Below are 17703 nucleotides of genomic sequence, written 5' to 3' on the forward strand. Positions count from 1 at the left end.
AAAGAGTGTTTCCTGGTCATTTTAACAATGCAAACACTGATTACTTTGCAATTAAGATCTTAACAGTCTTAATAACAAAGACTGAATCATCAGTAATAAATAAATATTTGGTAATACAGCATAAACACACGTCTGCAGGTAATGTTGGTCATCTTGCAATTCCCTATGATCAATTTATACATGAAACACAGATTATGAAGTCAGAGTTTTATCTATTGGAAAGAAAAAATAAGCTACTGAAAAAGTCTGTATTTTAAAGTTCTGTTTTATGAGGTATCCATGTTACAGTAACTCATGTATCTCTTGATCCAGTAAAATAACTACCAGGTCTGAATAGCTCAACATTTTGAGCAAACAACAGAGAAATAATTTTCTCATTAGTGTGCTCTTTGATTTGTTTGCTACATAATTATGACTCGTTATATGATATAGGTTGATACATACTTCAAAGTGCATATGAAAAAAATACTGTGTCATGATGGATACAGTGCTGAAATACTGAGCTACAAACACTTAGACTAGCCTTAGAAAAATACGTTAAAGATAGTAACCTTTGAAAGGGTTTTCAATTCTTTTTTTTTTTAAATGGTTTTACTTATTGTTTTGCTTGAGGAGAGAATGCTAGATTTTGCCCTGGATGGTTTAGGTTAATCATAGCTGTAGACATCAATACTGTTCTATGAGAAGAGTACTGAGTCAATGCAAACAGCATGTTAGAATTATTATACCATATATTCAGTTAACTCTATTAAACAGTAGGCATAATAAAAGGTTTAGTATTAGTTGCATGTAAAAATAGGCATTCTTTTTATTTCTTTCTAGATATACTTATCAAGTGAAAATCAAGAATATTTTAAATCTTTTACAAAATTACCTTTAACAATCACCTTGTGTGTTTTCTCTTCTATACGACAGAAGCTGGTTCTCTGTTGTATTTTCTTGTGAGATGAACAAAGGTCTGTTATGAATGCTACTACCCTTCATAAAATATTGGTGTTCCTATACACAGCTGTAAATCTACAGGAAAAAGGCAAACCAAAATATTTTGTTGAGCTGTTAGATGAATTTAAAAAAAAATCCCTCGTTTATTGTTTTCATTTATGTCTTTTCCCATAGGCACATGGAAATGAGGCACTGTCCCTTCCAGTCATTTTCCCTTCCTTACCAACTGATAACAGTAGTGCGTTTTCCCACTACAACAGGGACCAGATGTCACCCGGGGTTCTTTAGGAGTGGGTGGCGAGGGAAAGGCTGTTTTCTTTATTTAATGGTATGTGTCCACAGCGAGAACTCTGTTCTTTTCAAATTTCTTTCCTGAGGCTTTTACCAGAGATGCAACGGATTTCAGATTTCTTTCATTTTTAATTGTTGGAAAAAAGAGTTTCTTACTTGCAAAAGTTATCTCTTGTGCTATCTTTTGCTCTGTGTACGTTAATAAATTCTTCCACGGTTGTCCTTAGGAATTTTGTAAATACAGAAAGAGGAGTGAGCCAAATCCTGCCATGGAGACCTTAGAAGAGAATTTTATTCTTCAAGTACTCCATTATTCACATATTTGAAGAGAAATATGGTGTAATGTGTACTCAGGAAACACTGTATTGGTTTCAGTAGGTGTCATGCAGAACTGTAAGCAATCATGTACGAAAATAAACTTATTTTTGGAGATGACATCTTCAAAATTGCTTTCTGGTATGTCAGGAATCACTTTGGTATGACTGTAGTTGATGTTTCAAGTGAAAAGAATAGTCTATACAAAAGTCTGGTGAAGAGCAGAAATAAACAAAATTCCAGACACTGTCTGTATGTGACAGAAAAACACAAAGAGAAAAATTATACAGACAGATAAATAATGTGCAACTTGTCTACAGTATTGTCACAATTACCTCATTAATAATCCTCTATTCAGAATGATAGCTCACTCTAACAAAAGTTGCGTAAGTTTTGTTTGTAATTTACTGCACAGTAAGTTACTGCTGAGGAATTAAATAGGAGGCAAATAGGAACACACAAAACGTGTTAATTTTAAAATTGAGGTTAATTAATTCCTCGAGTTATTTGGCAGTCGTTTGACTTTGTGGTTTTATAAAATATACTGAACTAAATTATAACCAGGACACAATCTCAGTGAAAGGTGCAAGAAAAACTGGATCTACCTATTACTTTTTTTTTTTTTACACATACATGAACACATACACAATGAAATGCAGGCACAAACAAACTGTTCTCTCCCCTTGCTGAAAACCCTGCAAACTGGATGATGGTGTAGCTTCTGATTTTAAGTAGATCACAGGAGAGAGACAGAGGGATTAACTGAGATTTCAGGCAACACTAATGCATACAATTAGGTTATGTTTGATAATTTAACAGAAATGTATTCTTTCATGTTGAATTACTGCTCTGTTATGACTCTTTTTTGTGCTTCTGTAGAGTTCTGTAGAATTATACCTATGACCAGCTTTTTCCCACCTTTAGTTCCCAAGGCACTTGGCGACCTTCAACAGCAGATGCATCTGGCATCTCAAGTAAAACGATTGTAATAAAAAAACGCAAAATCTGTTCATTTTCTTGGATATCTGTGTTCTGAAGCTCTCAAGAAGCAGACTCTTTTTTTCACTTCTTTTCCATGATCCCTCATGTTTTTAGCTTGTTTTGTCTGAGAATTTGGTAAAGACCTCTCATGAATTAATAGAGCTACCTCCAATGTTTTTCTGTCTGAGAACAAGTATGAACAAATGCATTCTTTAGCTAAAATAAACTGCTGACATCCATGACATGCATAATGTTACATGGGTCAGAACAAAAGCTATGCAATCCATGTGGTTATTTTCTGATTCCCTTGAGTTGGATAGAATTATGTGGAAGATAGAAGTATAGCACTCATATATATACACACATATACTTTTTGCTCATTTAGGTAGAGGTAACTGCATTTAAATATTATGTGTAGCCTATACATACTTTTTTTTGTTAGATCTTTTACTAAGTTATAGCATCAGAAGGATCAGAAATGTGATGTAATTTCAGTATAAGAAGCAAAATGGTTAAAATAAGGTTATCTCCTTTTGTATATCACTGTATAAGAATGTCAGATGTGCCAGAGTGCTTCTTAGAAGCAGCTCACCCAAAGGGGAAAGAGATGGAATACATGAAACAGGAACTCCCTCTGCAGTGGGAAAATCACGTTCTGAGTCTCTTGTATGTAACACGTTAATTGAGCAATAGAATATCTTGGAGGCTTAATTTTTTTATTTTTTTAACTAGGGTCAGTGAGACTCCAGGGTGGCAAGAATGAGTTTGAAGGCACAGTGGAGGTTTATTTGAATGGACTCTGGGGAACAATCTGTGGGAGCCATTGGGACAATAATGATGCAACAGTTGTATGTCGACAGCTTGCACTTGGGTAAGTTTCAGTCTGCGTAAAAATAGGTCAACTTGTTTTAATGATGTTTCAGTATAAATGACAATCTCTTTTGCAAATCCTGAGGGCTTTTTGTGTTTGATGATTGTTTTTTTCTGTTTGAAAGTTGTTGAATGTTGAAGTTGTTCTTCCCAGAATTCTTCACTTCCTTCAACTGCACTGCAGTTCAAAGAGGTTGCTGTGAGAATCAGTATTTCATGTGAAAGCTGCATATGGGATCTGGAGAGGAGCAGACCAGGGTAGATACTCTTTGCTTTCAAAGTGAAAAGTGTGAACAGGTCAGAAAAGCTTAGGGCAAAGAAAAACTGCTTTACTAGACATCCAGGAGATGTCCACAAGGGCAGAAATATAAGGTCTGATCCTGATCTCACTTACGTAAGTATCAACTAAGAACAGCTCCAGTGAAGTTACTGAATCTATAAAAATGTAAATGTGGCTAGAATTAGACTCTACATGGGCTCCTAATCATAGAAAAATTCCCGGTTCTCAGGAGCATGGGGTTACCCTTCTAATCGTCCATTCTATCCTGCCAAAAATTGCCTGGGACTCATCCTAGGTTTTTGGAACATACTGTATTTTTGTTGTGCACATCTTCATCTAGCTAGATAATTAATATGGTTTACTTTCAGAGTTGCACACCGATAACAAAACCCAAAAGACAAGTTTTGCAGCTTTACATTTTCATGGAAACATTTTACAGTTATAGTAATATTGGACAGGTTCAAAGTCCCTGCATTGTCCTCATTGACCACCACTTCCCACTGCTGTCAGAATGGAGTTAATCAACAGGACCCTTGAGCATAATTTGGTTATTAAACTCTAGATAATGCCTATAGTGATACTGCAATTGTAATAGTGAGATGAAACTGAGGTAAAGAAGAAAATGCATATAGCAAAAGGGAGTTTTAAAAATGAAATGCAATTTCAGCTTCTAAAAAATCAATGCTGTTCAAGTTAGCAACCAAATTACCTGAATATTCCCCCTTAGCACCCCAATCAGTTTGCACTGTCTCAATAAGCCACAAAGCATGGCTGGCTTTATTGCCTTTCTAACAGTTCTTGTCACATACCAAAGTAGTGATTTTGTTTGCTACAAACAGTAAGGGGCTTTTATAGCTTACTTGCACTGTGACATTTCTAATGATTATTCCACTTTTTAAGACTGCTAGCCAGAACTAAATCTGTTTTATAATGTTCAGTACTAATCTGGACACACCATGCCAACTTATAAAAATATGAGGATTAGATGAGATAAAAGTTCAGCCATCTGGAGGCCGTGATTCTGCTTATGACTTCAGCTGTCTATGTGCAACGTCTCCTTTCCTCATTTTCATCTAAGTTCTTTTTGCTTTCCATATCCTAAACATTTCAGTTGAACAAGACTGCTATTAGCAAAAGTAGTTCAGCGATACGGGTGAATGGTTTGGTCTTTTCAACAGAAATGGCTTAAATCTGAATCTAGGCCAAAAAGCCTCAAGCAAACAGTAGCTGAAAGTTTCTGTTATCGTGAGCATTTGGCAGAAATTTGGATCTACATATCATATGGTGAACTCACTAGGTATTATTGGTGCTCTTCAGGTGTTTCCATCTATCTGTTACTTTTATTTCACAATATTTGGGCTTTGTTTTTAATTTAATTTTGTTGGGCATTATATGGAAGAAAAGATGGCTCAATAATTATTGCTGCAGATTCAGTATGGGAAGGAAAGGAAGCTGCTTACAAATGTTCTGGATGGATGGTAATGGCTGAATAGAGAATAATGGACACGGGCCTGATCTAATGGAATATGAGGTGGTTTCACTGCCCCATGGTCACAACCATATTATATGACATGTGTATGGGCAGAGCACTGGTATGCTTTAATGGAGTAAAGGAGAGGGTAAGGGTGAAAGGCTGGTTAGCAGTACCTCTCCTGGAAGTATAACTGCAGTGGGATGGTACTGTAGATTCACCTATGGACTGTGGACTCCGTTGATTTTTGTAGTTAAGAACCAGGAGAACAGGAATGTAACTGGCCCTGCAGCAACACAAGCCCTGTACTAAAATATCCCACAACAAAATGGTGAGAACAGGGTCACAACTGTTACTTTTCTTTGTGCAGAAGACAATGCTGAACTGTATGAAAATATGATGAATTTACACTGCTGAAGAAAGCCCTTTGTCTTCTACTCCAAGATTTATATATGAGAAAATGTTCCACTTCCCCTCCTCTCCCACTCTAATGTCCTATCCTGATTATTCTTCTTACAGTGAAAAAGGTACAGCAAAACACATACCGTTTTCTGGACTGGGCCTTATTCCTGTTTACTGGAGTGAAGTGCGTTGTCGTGGTGACGAAGAAAATATACTGTTATGTGAAAAAGACATCTGGCAGGATGGAACGTGTCCTCAAAAAATGGCAGCTGCTGTCACATGTAGCTCTTCCCTAGGTAAAAAAAATACATATGGTTTGGTTAACTCCTTACCTTATTTAAATAGACGTAGTAATAATTACCCATTATTAAATTAGAAAAAAAAATACTAAGATGTCTTGAAACGGGAGATTAAACAGATTGAATCATCGCATCATTAACTGTTTCAAGTTCCTCTATGCTGTGCAAACAGCCATTAGCTGAACCACTTTTTACCTTTCCATAATCAACAAGCAAATTATTGCTTTGAGATATAGGTTGTGAGAAAGGGTGAAGCAGTGAGAATCTCTGGCTGTAAAAGTAGGATTATTTTCCCCCCACATTTCCTTTAAACATTTCATTAAAAATTATTTATTTATTAATTTATTTGTCTACTTGGAAGTTGACTTTGCTAGCTGCACATGCTACATGTCAATTTGTTAGCTTTTCTTGAACAGTAGGGAGGAGCCAGCAATTTCACAAATAGGCTATGCCTTCTTTGCTACAGCAGTGTTGGGATGACATTTCTTACTGTGAATATGGATGACATCACACAAGGAACTGCAAAGTTTTTGCCCTATTCTGCATACATTTAAAACAGGTCCAAGTCTTCCCAGCTGACGATGTGCTGCCTCCCATATCACTCACAAAAGTCAAAATGATGTTGTTAGGAAAAAAAATATTAACGTTTTTAAGGTATTTCAGATTATTTTAATAAACATGATAAATGTCACCTAAATGGGCAATTATACCATCAGATATAAGATATTGCTGACCTTGATGAAGGCTAGGTTGGCAGTACTGAGGAGCTGGCAATGGCAATCTCTTCAGTTTTAACTAAAACATGTACAGCTGCAGCCAGCTCTGTGTTGCCTTTCCTCTTCTACTTACATTCATATCCAAAGGCAGATGTATTTTTGTCCTAAAGCTCCACTGTTCATGAGGAATATTTTGATAAATGACTTTTAAAAATCATTTTGGTCTTAATTTAGAAAACTATAGCATAGAGAATCTTTTGTAAGGTAGGAGACAAGTTGACAGACCAAAGCAAGAGAAACAGTTTTGCCTAAAGAGATGGAAAACTATAAATTTGCAAATTATACTTTTAGATCATAAGGTTTTCCTTCTGTTTATGGACATTTTCACCAGAAAACTTTGTTTTGCTTAGACAAATTTATTAAGGGACTGTTTTCTTTTTCAATAATGCTGAAAGGAAATTCATCAGTAATTCAGAGTCCAGGATATCTGAATTGATCCTGAGTTTCAGGAGACTAGATGAAGCCTTCACGTTTTGCAGCTTCTACTGCAACTAGTCTTTTTAAGTTACAAAAAGTCAGATTTCATACCTATGAAATAGTAAGATGAAATCGGAGAAATGCCCTCCATTTACCTTTTTTAAGCCAAGAAATAGATGAAATAGTAGCATTAATTGGTTGGAAGGCCTACACAAAAATTAATTGTGTTTCAAATCATTCAGATGCTAGATATGGTGAAACTTTAAAACAACCTTTTAAATACTGCAGCGATTTTTTTTTATATGGTTTAAGCTGTTTCCACTATTACAGCTTCATGCAGAAGTGATGCTTTCGAAACAATTTCTTACTGGACCAGAAAAGGGCTAATGATTTGAAAAGACCAAAAATCAAACTGTATCTCAGAAAGAGGAAGGGAACAATACTTACACAGTTAAAGTGAGACTCCACAGTTAATGAGATTTCACTGCTCTGACTGGAGCAGTGTAATAAGAAAACATGAGGATGAATTTCTACTTCTGTGGCAAAGAAAGAATTTTTGCTTCTTACTTCAGATTTTACCCTCTGGGACCAAGCCTCTACAGAGCCAATTTTGCTCTTACTGTTAGAGATGCAGCTCTTCTGACTGTAGTATTTGGCCTTACAGCCCTAAGTATTCGTGAACGCTTTGACACTTAAGTAACTCAAGATCAGTATGGTTACTTGTCTGTATAATATTCTTCAATTACTGAGAGTGGAGCTTAGGAGAACTCATTTCTAAGAAGTTTAATTTCAGGTTTACCATCTAACTAGAAAAAAGAAAGTGTGGTTCTTGAGTGATGTCAGAGAAACCATTAAGGCATCTTCTTTTTCCTTTGCTATCTGGATAACATTCTGGGAAAGAAATGACCTTTTCCTATATTCTATGTTTCATCACAGCCCCTGTCTTTACTCTGATCCGGCTGGCTGGTGGGAGGAACGCTCATGAAGGAAGAGTAGAAGTCTACCATGCTGGCCAGTGGGGGACTGTCTGTGATGATCAGTGGGATGATGCAGATGCTGAAGTTGTCTGTCGGCAGCTTGGCCTTGGGTTTGTTTTTCTACATATTTTCTACTACAGCCACAAAGTGGGAGAGTTAACCAGATGCATAGCTTGGAGTTGTCAAAAGATGCTCCTTTAAAATCACACTAATACTTTGAAGCAGTAACTAAGTTTATTTATAGAAGGTTCAGGTACAGCACCATTACTTTCAATTCCCTGGAACTTTGATTTGTAGGATCCAGTTTTCAGTGTCATGTGATGGGGGCAATTTTGTCTGTAGGAGAGACAAAGTATATATCTCACAATAAATGCTGACTTTTTAGGGAAAACTCACTACAATTTCAGTAAAGTTTCAATCAAAAACTGTAGATGAAGAAAAGGAAGTTTTTGACTCTACAGTCAAGAGGACTTTAACAGTGCTTTGACTGTTAAAATCCTTACATCCATTTTACCGACAAGTCTAACAGCCTCCTTGCTTTGGAGTTAAGAGCACTGCTTTGTCAGAAAGGATAAGTTTTTTGGCATGCCTGAGAATCTCTCAAGATTTGTTTAAGTCACAAGTCTCTGAAGATTGTCAGTTTGCATATACTGAGTAGAGATCTGTTTGAAGTTTTGACAGTTAAGCTTGTCAGCAATTTTGTCTGAACTAAGCATGGTCCATAATATAGTCACAGCAGCAGAACAGGATTTTCCTGCTACTCTTCTGAACAGACGGGGGTGATTTTGATACAACACACAAGATAAGTATTCAGTATCTGGGGAAAGATGCAGCAGAAATGGGAGGCAAAGAGGAGAACTGCTGGATCAGAGAGGAAGGAGATGGGGACAATTGGGATGAAGCGCCAGATGGGTTGAAGAAGGAAAGAATGAGGAGCAAGATGCAGAGAAGACATAAACTCAAGGAGGAGAAGGGGATTATGTCTGACACAGACTGGATGAGAACTAAGCAGGTCAGTACAGAGGAGAATGGAAAAGAACTCGCCTGTGCAACCCTGCTGGGATTAAAAGAAGTGGCATTCTTATTAAAAGAAGTGGCATTGAAGGTAGCAAGCTTTGTGGCATTAATGGGGGGCTCCCAGAATGTACTTGTTTTATAATGTGAAACTGAGGCCTTGGACTGCTGGTGCCACACAAATTAGCTCAAAAGGATGAGAACTGTGCGGTACTTAAAAAGCTTCTAGATCTCCTGGTGAGCCATGTTGGAATCAACATGCTCCTCTGACAACACATTTTCATTCTTCCACTGTTTAGTTTATGCTATATTTCTATATTCCTGTACATTTTCAATTGGGAATACCTAATAGAAAGTCTATCTTCTTACAGGCTTTTTCTGCTTTTGAATTGGGCCACTATTAATAAGTCTGGGGAGTTAGTAAGCTATGCTTTACATTTCTGTATACTAGGGACAAATGTTGTGCTCTTAACCTGCCTCCTTACTGATGACATTAAAACATTTGATGACTTATATTTAATGTTCAGAACTGCAGTTCTGAGATGCTTCCAATTTAATTAGTTTTTCTGAGTAAACAAATTGTATTAATAGGGTGTTAGATCTTTTTGAAGTATGTCTAGAGATTTACAGAATTTCTCAAGTGATCAAGATGTCTTGACAAAGACGCTCATTACTGTGAAGTGAAATTTTACCAACAGTGGCAGCAGACCAGTTATGAAGTAATAAAAATAATCTAAATTTGCATACTGTTAATCCATCTGGAAACCTGCCATAAATTGTAAAATAAAGCATCTCATTAAGTAGCTTCCCACACCCTTTCAGCTTTTCTGTAGCACTCCTATAAAACTTCAGAATATTAATCTACCATTAATAGGTGAAAAGTAATGATAATTTATTTTATTATTTGGTTTCATAAATACTTTTTGCTTGATACAAATTGCCATCCTTATAGCAATGGAACGTGCGGTCTCTGCTTTACTGGACCTCCACAGAATCTTACTAGATATGGTATAATTTGTTTTCAACATTCAGAGTAGTCAAGCATTATCTCTTTGATTGCAGCCAGCTTCTCAATGAATGAGGATTTTTTTTTCTAACACTGTCTATACATTTGTACCAGCATCAGAACTAAAAAAAATACAAGAAACGGAAGCTATGTATGAGAATTTTCTTTCTGTGTAAAGTTGGTATACATGCAAATACTACTCAATAAACTTAAATGAAGGTAATTTATCTTATACGTATAAATGTTCCAAAGTACAATCATCTTAAAAACTACCAGTACACCAGGTTTTCTGTAATAAGCCTCTTAATATATTTAGGGTAATATTGATAAAAATTGGTATCCTGAAAGTAGGCTCTTCAGTCCATATTTATTCAATTCTACAAAAATAGCGTGAAGTGCTGAGAACTCACGGAGCCTATCTTGGTACCTCAGAAAGATACACTGGAAAACCAAGACATTTTTGTTTATTTAGATGCTTAAATATAAATGGCATACCTAGATTTGAAATAAGTATTACCCTTTAGTGTATCCTATGGATTATATTTTCTTAGTTTACTATATAGTCATTCACAATTTCAACCAGTTTGAAAAGCAGCTCTTTATGAAATACAAGAGATAGAGAACTTCACTCTTCTCCCCCAATTCCTGCATTGCAAAATACAAGCGTTCAGTAAATTAATGCTATATATAAAAATGCATGGTTACTTAACAAACTAAATGAAAATACAGTAAGGATAATCAGGAAATGTTTGCAAATCTCAGGGAAAAAATAATTTTCAATTTATTAAAGTTCTTATCATTGCTAAAGGAAAAAAAATTAGAGCAAGACATCTGTTAATACGGTATTTGGAATTCGCAAGTTCATCTGGGAGAAAAGGTAATGTCTAATTAAAAATCTCTCAGAAACGAGGTATTAACTTCAGACTGAAGCTATGTGTTTTGCTAAAATGTTGCCTGCTGAGCATTTGACGATATTTTTTATTTGCTTACCTGCTTCACTGAAGCAATCGCAGATTATAACTTCTCCCTACTGAGTAAATAAGACCTGCTTTTTGATATTTTCCATGTTCACCACCACTTGAAGAGGGCATCTCGTCATCAAAGAATCAGCCTGCAAATTAACAGTGCCTTTTCAAGATTAATGAAGCACATTAGCTTGAAAATATGAAAAACAAACTGTTTTTAAACAAAATGAAAATGCAAAACACATTAATTTACCTTTCTTGTGTGTGCTTTTATTTACTGAACGCTACCATCTACACAGTGTCTACCATGAATTTCCACATCCTTCCTTCTTATAGAACATTTTCCTGATCCTAATTTAATTTTTATAAGCCTCTTACTGCTGTTATTTTTCCTATAACCCTTTACTGTTTATCAAGAATTTGTATGATTGCTCATTGTAAATTTAGTAGTTTGCCTTTTAATAAAAGGAAAGAACAGAGATTGTTACATATTTGTACAATGCACTAGAAATAAAATCCACGTCTATCTAAATCCATACATGGATTAATGAGTCAGTGTCTTAAAAATGTGAACTACTGCAACTTACTTTAAAAAAAAAATAAAAAATCACAGCAACGTACTATTCTGACACAATTGCAAAAGCCAGTTAAGAGTTTGAATGATTACATATTGAAACAAAATAGTCAAGACTTGTCATGTTTTCAGTATAAGCTGAACATACCGTTCCTGTTAGGTGTTATGTGACAATATATGGCTGGTAGTAGAAAACTCTCTTGAAAGCAAATTAATAATTAGTATAGAGCCCTGCCTCCAAACTGCATGTTAATTAATTTAAACTAATCCTTTCGATAGGTAATTCATTATAGTAAAATTTTTAGATAGGCATTTCAATCTTACAAGTTGAAAAAGACGACAGATATTGAGAATACTCCTATGAAAACTAGACTGGATATATGAACAGAGAAACTATTGAGCAGAAAGAAGCCAAACCATGAAAAATGTTTACATATGAAAGACACAGTATCTTAAATAGAATTGGAAAAATCCTGATAGATCATCAAGTGTTAAACACTGCATAATTTCTGTAATGCTGAAACAATTGAGTGTTTTCAATTTATGTAGGTTTTTGTGCTCAAAATCCTCTGTGCTGACATAAAGACTGTGACACACACAAGGCTAGTCATTGGTCTGCTTTCTGTTCTTATTTCTACCACTGATTGGTGGTATGACATTTTCAAGTCACTTAAGACTTCTTTGCCGTGGTTTTTACACGACTAAAGGGGGAACAATCACTTTTACGTGCCTCATCTGGGTATTTGAGATTTGATTCATGTGCATTGAGGACAACAGATGAAAGTCACTGTAGAAATATATATGGGATTATTTTTACTACATGTAAACATTAACTGGAAAATAAAATTAGAATCCTCATACCCAAGCTGTACATCTATAAGCTCTTCTAGGGAAGTTATACTTAAAGATCAAAAGGGACAGAAAAGGAAAATCTCATAGATACAAACCAATAGAAACTGATTTTCTAAATATGTTCAAACTGTGGAGGTGTGGAAATGGTATGGTTAAGTTCGTCCATGGCCTCAGCTGACACTGAAGTTGACTGTGGAACCATGTCCCATTATATGACCCAGTGCAGGCTGCACTGGGAGTTACCAGTGCAGTGGCTATTTAGGCAGTCCCATCTGCTCTTTTAGAAGCTGGATATGCAATATTTTAGCTCTTCCCAGTGCATCCTAGACTCTTCAGCTTGCTTGTTCCTGACTGGCTGTTGCTTACATTTTGACAGGGGTGTTGCCAAGGCATGGAGCCAGGCTTACTTTGGGGAAGGCTCAGGCCCTGTGCTGTTGGATGAAGTGCAGTGCACGGGAAATGAACTATCGATAGAACAGTGTCCAAAAAGCTCCTGGCGAGAACACAACTGCGGCCACAAAGAAGATGCTGGTGTTTCCTGCACACCTCTGACAGGTACTTCAGTTGCCAATAATCACACAGGACAACAGTGACAAATGCAGAGTTCACAGTTCTGGAAAGAGAGTTTTCAAAGTTTGCAGATGTACAAAACCCCAGAGCAACAAAGCGTTCTGGCAGTATCAAACCAAACCAGCTGTTGGCTATGGAAATTTTACAGGTACCGAAAATCTCATTATTCAACACAAAGCCTTGGTTTCTCAGTAACCTGCTAACTGCCACTTACTATGTGGGGCATTGCCTTAACTGTATATCGCATCTATCAACGGCAGTAAGCATTTCAGCATAAAAGCAAGGGGAAATAACAATATATGAAGAAAAAGATCAGGTGTATATACAGTGAAATAATGCAATCAGAGTCCATGGAGTCTGCAGACTTGGTATTTAATAAGGGCTTGGGGGATCAATATCTTGTGCTATTTCTCTTGCACTTAAGTTACTGCGTTATGCAACACTTCACAGCTGACAAGGTGCATTTCTTTCATCTTCTCATTAAATGATACCTAGTGCTCAGCACTAGATTTAGTAGTCTAATATTCTGACTAGATGCAGTAAACGCAATGTTACTAATTTTGTTTTAGAACAAATAATTGGACCTAAGAAAAACTGATTCTTGTTTTTGTTTTTCCTTACTTGTTAATGACACAGATGGTGCATTAAGACTAACAAGTGGGAAAGGCAGTCATGAGGGACGCCTGGAGGTCTATTACACTGGGCAGTGGGGCACAATCTGCGATGATGGGTGGACAGAGCTGAATACACAGGTGGTTTGCCGGCAGCTGGGATTTAAGTAAGATTACTTGATATTAGATATCTGACTCTCTGACTTGACAATGATGACAAAATTTACATTAACCCTATATAGTCTGTTTTTTTAATATTAGCTGATTGCTTCATAGAAACTACTGAGTTAAAATCCATTAAAGCCTGCTTCCCTCAGTCTCAAAGAGATATTTACGGCCTCAGTTTAGGTAGAAGAAAAAGCTTCAGCTGAGGTTGTGACTCAGCAGCTATTATTCGCCGAGTTTCTTCCAATCATATTTTTGGCTGAGATGAATTAATATCATCTGCTATAAATATATGCTATTGAGAAAAGCTGATTTGTTGTATTCTATTTGCCTATGTTTGATTCTTCAAAATCTTTGCTTGTTGAAGTCATTGAGTCATTAAAATCACATTTTCAAGGTATATTTTCACATTTCAAGCCTTCTGGATCTAGATCAGAAAAACCCACAGTCTGGCCCTGGAACACTGTTATGTATTGAAAAGCGAATTTTAGAAAAAATCCCACTGCAGTTCCATGCATTCACTCTTCACTACTTTTCTACTGACTGTGGCTACAAAGATACACTCTCACTAGGTGATTGCCATCTTGCCTTCAGATTATAACAGGTCACATTGAAAAAAAAAATAATTTTGTCTCCTTTTTCCCCAGACTGTCACATTTAAATGTACATATAATACTAAGAACATGCTTTAAGTCTCAAAGTCAGTGAGACAGCCATATGCTTGGTTGAAGGGAGGCCTTAATCAAAGGTATTACATGCTCAAGTTTGTATTAATGTAACGGTAACTCCTTAAAAAACCATTACCAAAGAAGCAGCATATGTTGCTCTCATTGAATTGAACGCTAACTGAACCTGCTCTGTCATGGTTAACACTATTTACTGTTACTACTAGAGACAATTCTTTAGAAATAATTTATTTCCTTTCTAGTGCTTAAGTATCACATGGCCTCTGAACACTGTGGACCAAAACGTTATGTATACATGTTATGCAGGTATGGAAAAAGTGCACCTGAGAGCTACTCAGAAGGAAGCTCTGGGCCCATCTGGTTGGACGATGTCAGCTGCTCCGGGAAGGAGACAAACCTTCTGCAGTGCTCAAGGAGAGAGTGGGGAAAGCACGACTGCAACCATCAGGAAGATGTCAGACTCATTTGCCATCCAGATAGCGACAGCCATAAACTCTCACTTGGTAAGGCATCTCTTTGGTAAAGTCACATTTTGAGTATTGCGGTGGGTGCAGATCTGAGTAGAGTATACTTAAGGATGCTCAAAATCTTGATATTTGGCAGATGTGTGCAAAGAAGGAACAGGAAGGGAAAATAGCTGTAATCTTCTGAAGATTACAGGAAGTAATTAAGCTTTGTTTAAAGGAACATAAACATCCAGAACATTAAAGATCAACACAAATTTATACGGTAACAAAGTCAGATTCCAGAGATGCTGTTCTCTTAATCTTCACCACATTTTAGACCTATTCAGCACTTCCTAATGGCACACTGCATTTCAACCTACACTCTCCAAGTTCTAAGTAACTGTTATAATGCTTTCAAAAGCTGGAGATGTACCCAAGCACTGAGGAATATAAATCAATAGTATATTCTCCTATGGCCTCACATTCAGACAATCCAAAAAAAAAAGAGATACAGAGAAAGAGGGGAAGTTCAGCGATAGCAAGAAGGAAGGGTGAGAAGCATGAAATTATTTCCGTATTACTGTTGCCTATCATTTAGATTGTGCCTGGGTGAATGGGCCCCACTTGCTGACCAGGACAGAATGATACTACAAACACAGATCTAAGAGACAGTTCCAATGTCGAAAAGCCTACAAACTTGTATGAAAAAAATTAGTAACAAGACAGATAAGAAAAGAAATGAGAGAAAAATACTAATTACACAGTGGCACTGCAGAACAAAATATATACAAATGAATTCCAAAGATTCGGAAATCCACATGTAAATAATTAAACAAGAATTCTGACTATCAGGTATGCACAGTAAAGATTACAGGGGAACAATGGGTCACTCAGCAATTCTGAAAAAGTTTCATTTTTAAAATTTGTTACATACAAAGTTTGCAGCTTGTCAATAGGTAGCCTTCTACAAAATTGTTGCTGATATTCTTTAGTTTACCTAAGTATATTTTAGTCAATTTTGAAATTAGAATTTAAAAAAAAAAAAAAATCTAGTGGAGTTAGATTCACAGCTTCTACTGAAACATAATGGATTCGTATGCCTGGGTGCCTGAAGTTCTCTGGAAATTACAAACTGAAGGTCTATCCTGCAAACTAAGACATGGATTTACTGCACGACATTGCTACCTGTTATAACAACAATCAGCAATTCCACATGTACTTTTCTAGTCTCTCTCTCTTTATAGTCTTTTCCTTTATAGATCTTTTGATCTCTCACAATCCAATGAATGTTTTATGTTGTGGTACAGTTCCACTATGCGTAGATGATGTCAAATCATATTTGGTAGAAAGAATTTTCTCAGACCAAAAATAACAGGAATTCAAGTCACGACCGCTGTCTTTACAGATGCAAACCATCTGTGTTGCTTTGCTCTAATTCCTATAAAATATAATCTTAGCTGAAGAAGGTCTGGTTCAGTTAAATGCATCCATATGGCAACATTCTCATATCCCCCATTACCAGAAACTTATATAAATTTTGCACTCATATATATATATTTTTTTTCCTAAAACACAAGAAGATGAGATAGCAATAAAATAACTAGACTTTAATATACTTTAACTTCCCATGCCTCTAGCTGGGTAATATAATTTTCACCTAAATCATATTCTTGCAGAATAACACATCATTTCAACAAGAAAATGAAGACAGTGTATCTGACATTTCCTTCGAGATTTCCGATTGCAAAGTGGACAAAGACTCTATTGTTTCCATTTACTTCCCAGCATTTGAAAAAGCCTTTTTTCTCCCTCTAAGGATGAAAAATATGAGAAATTAGTAGATTATATGGCTTGGGGAAATACAGATATTAAGAAACACTAAAAATAAGATAGAATACACTACAATAACTACAACAACATTTGTTTAGTATGTAAGATCATGACAATGTAGCTAAACAGAAAGTCACAGAAGTCAATTCATGTAACTGTCCAGACAGTACAAACTCCAGTATAAACCATATGCTTTAAATGACATTTGAAGCAAACAGACTTTAATTTTGTTTTCAAATCTTTCCTCTTTTAATTAATGAATTAGATCAGATTTAACTAGCTCTAATCCAGAGTAAGGTTTGGTATACTAAAGTTATTCATACCCTAAGTTAATCTGAACTAAATATCAAATTCTAATGTCTCAAAATATTGCTTTATTTAAGAGCACAACTAAGTAATTTCTCATCCTTACAGATTTGGAAAAGATTAGGAACAGAGTAGAAGAATGAGGAACATTCTTTCCAATTATTCTAAAAATAAACTCTCTTAAGTGTATTAAGGATTATAAAGTATGACATACTAAAAAATAGAAGATGATTCTCACTTAAACATTATAGAGAGGCCTCAGAAGAATTCATAACTGTTTTAAGGCTACTTGCATTGCTTGCATGCTATAAAGCAGTTTTAATGTAAGCGAGAATCAAATACTTTGCCTAATGATTCAAAATTTAACCACAGGCCAAGCACTGAACGAACCATGATTAATTAAGTCTGAGTAATCTACATAAGTGAGATTTTGTATTATGAAAATATCTGAGTAAGCAATCAATTTAAATTGCTAGAAAAATAATCACGCATTAGTCTAGAATAACATGCTGTAGAACATTATGCTATCACACAAAATACAGAACAGCATGCATAAAGCTAAGTAATAACTGAAGTTCAACACAAAGCTGCAACTTTTGCTGAAATAACAGTTAAGAGGAGTGGTAGCGACCAGTTTGAGAATGGATTTATGAATTG

General features: G+C 35.9%; 1 protein-coding gene across 1 annotated transcript in view; it reads left to right on the forward strand.

The window, feature by feature from the left end:
- PRSS12 (protease, serine, 12 (neurotrypsin, motopsin)) overlaps positions 1–17703 on the forward strand; it is a 43055-nt gene that overhangs the window by 5799 nt on the left and 19553 nt on the right. Inside the window, exons 2-7 of the mRNA XM_009887903.1 lie at positions 3262–3400; positions 5670–5848; positions 7981–8131; positions 12809–12987; positions 13639–13780; positions 14771–14967. Coding sequence (XP_009886205.1) covers positions 3262–3400; positions 5670–5848; positions 7981–8131; positions 12809–12987; positions 13639–13780; positions 14771–14967 — 987 coding nt within the window. The remainder of the gene's footprint in view (positions 1–3261; positions 3401–5669; positions 5849–7980; positions 8132–12808; positions 12988–13638; positions 13781–14770; positions 14968–17703) is intronic.

Source organism: Charadrius vociferus, unplaced genomic scaffold (genome assembly GCF_000708025.1).
Source record: "Charadrius vociferus isolate BGI_N301 unplaced genomic scaffold, ASM70802v2 scaffold806, whole genome shotgun sequence".
Taxonomy (NCBI): domain Eukaryota; kingdom Metazoa; phylum Chordata; class Aves; order Charadriiformes; family Charadriidae; genus Charadrius; species Charadrius vociferus.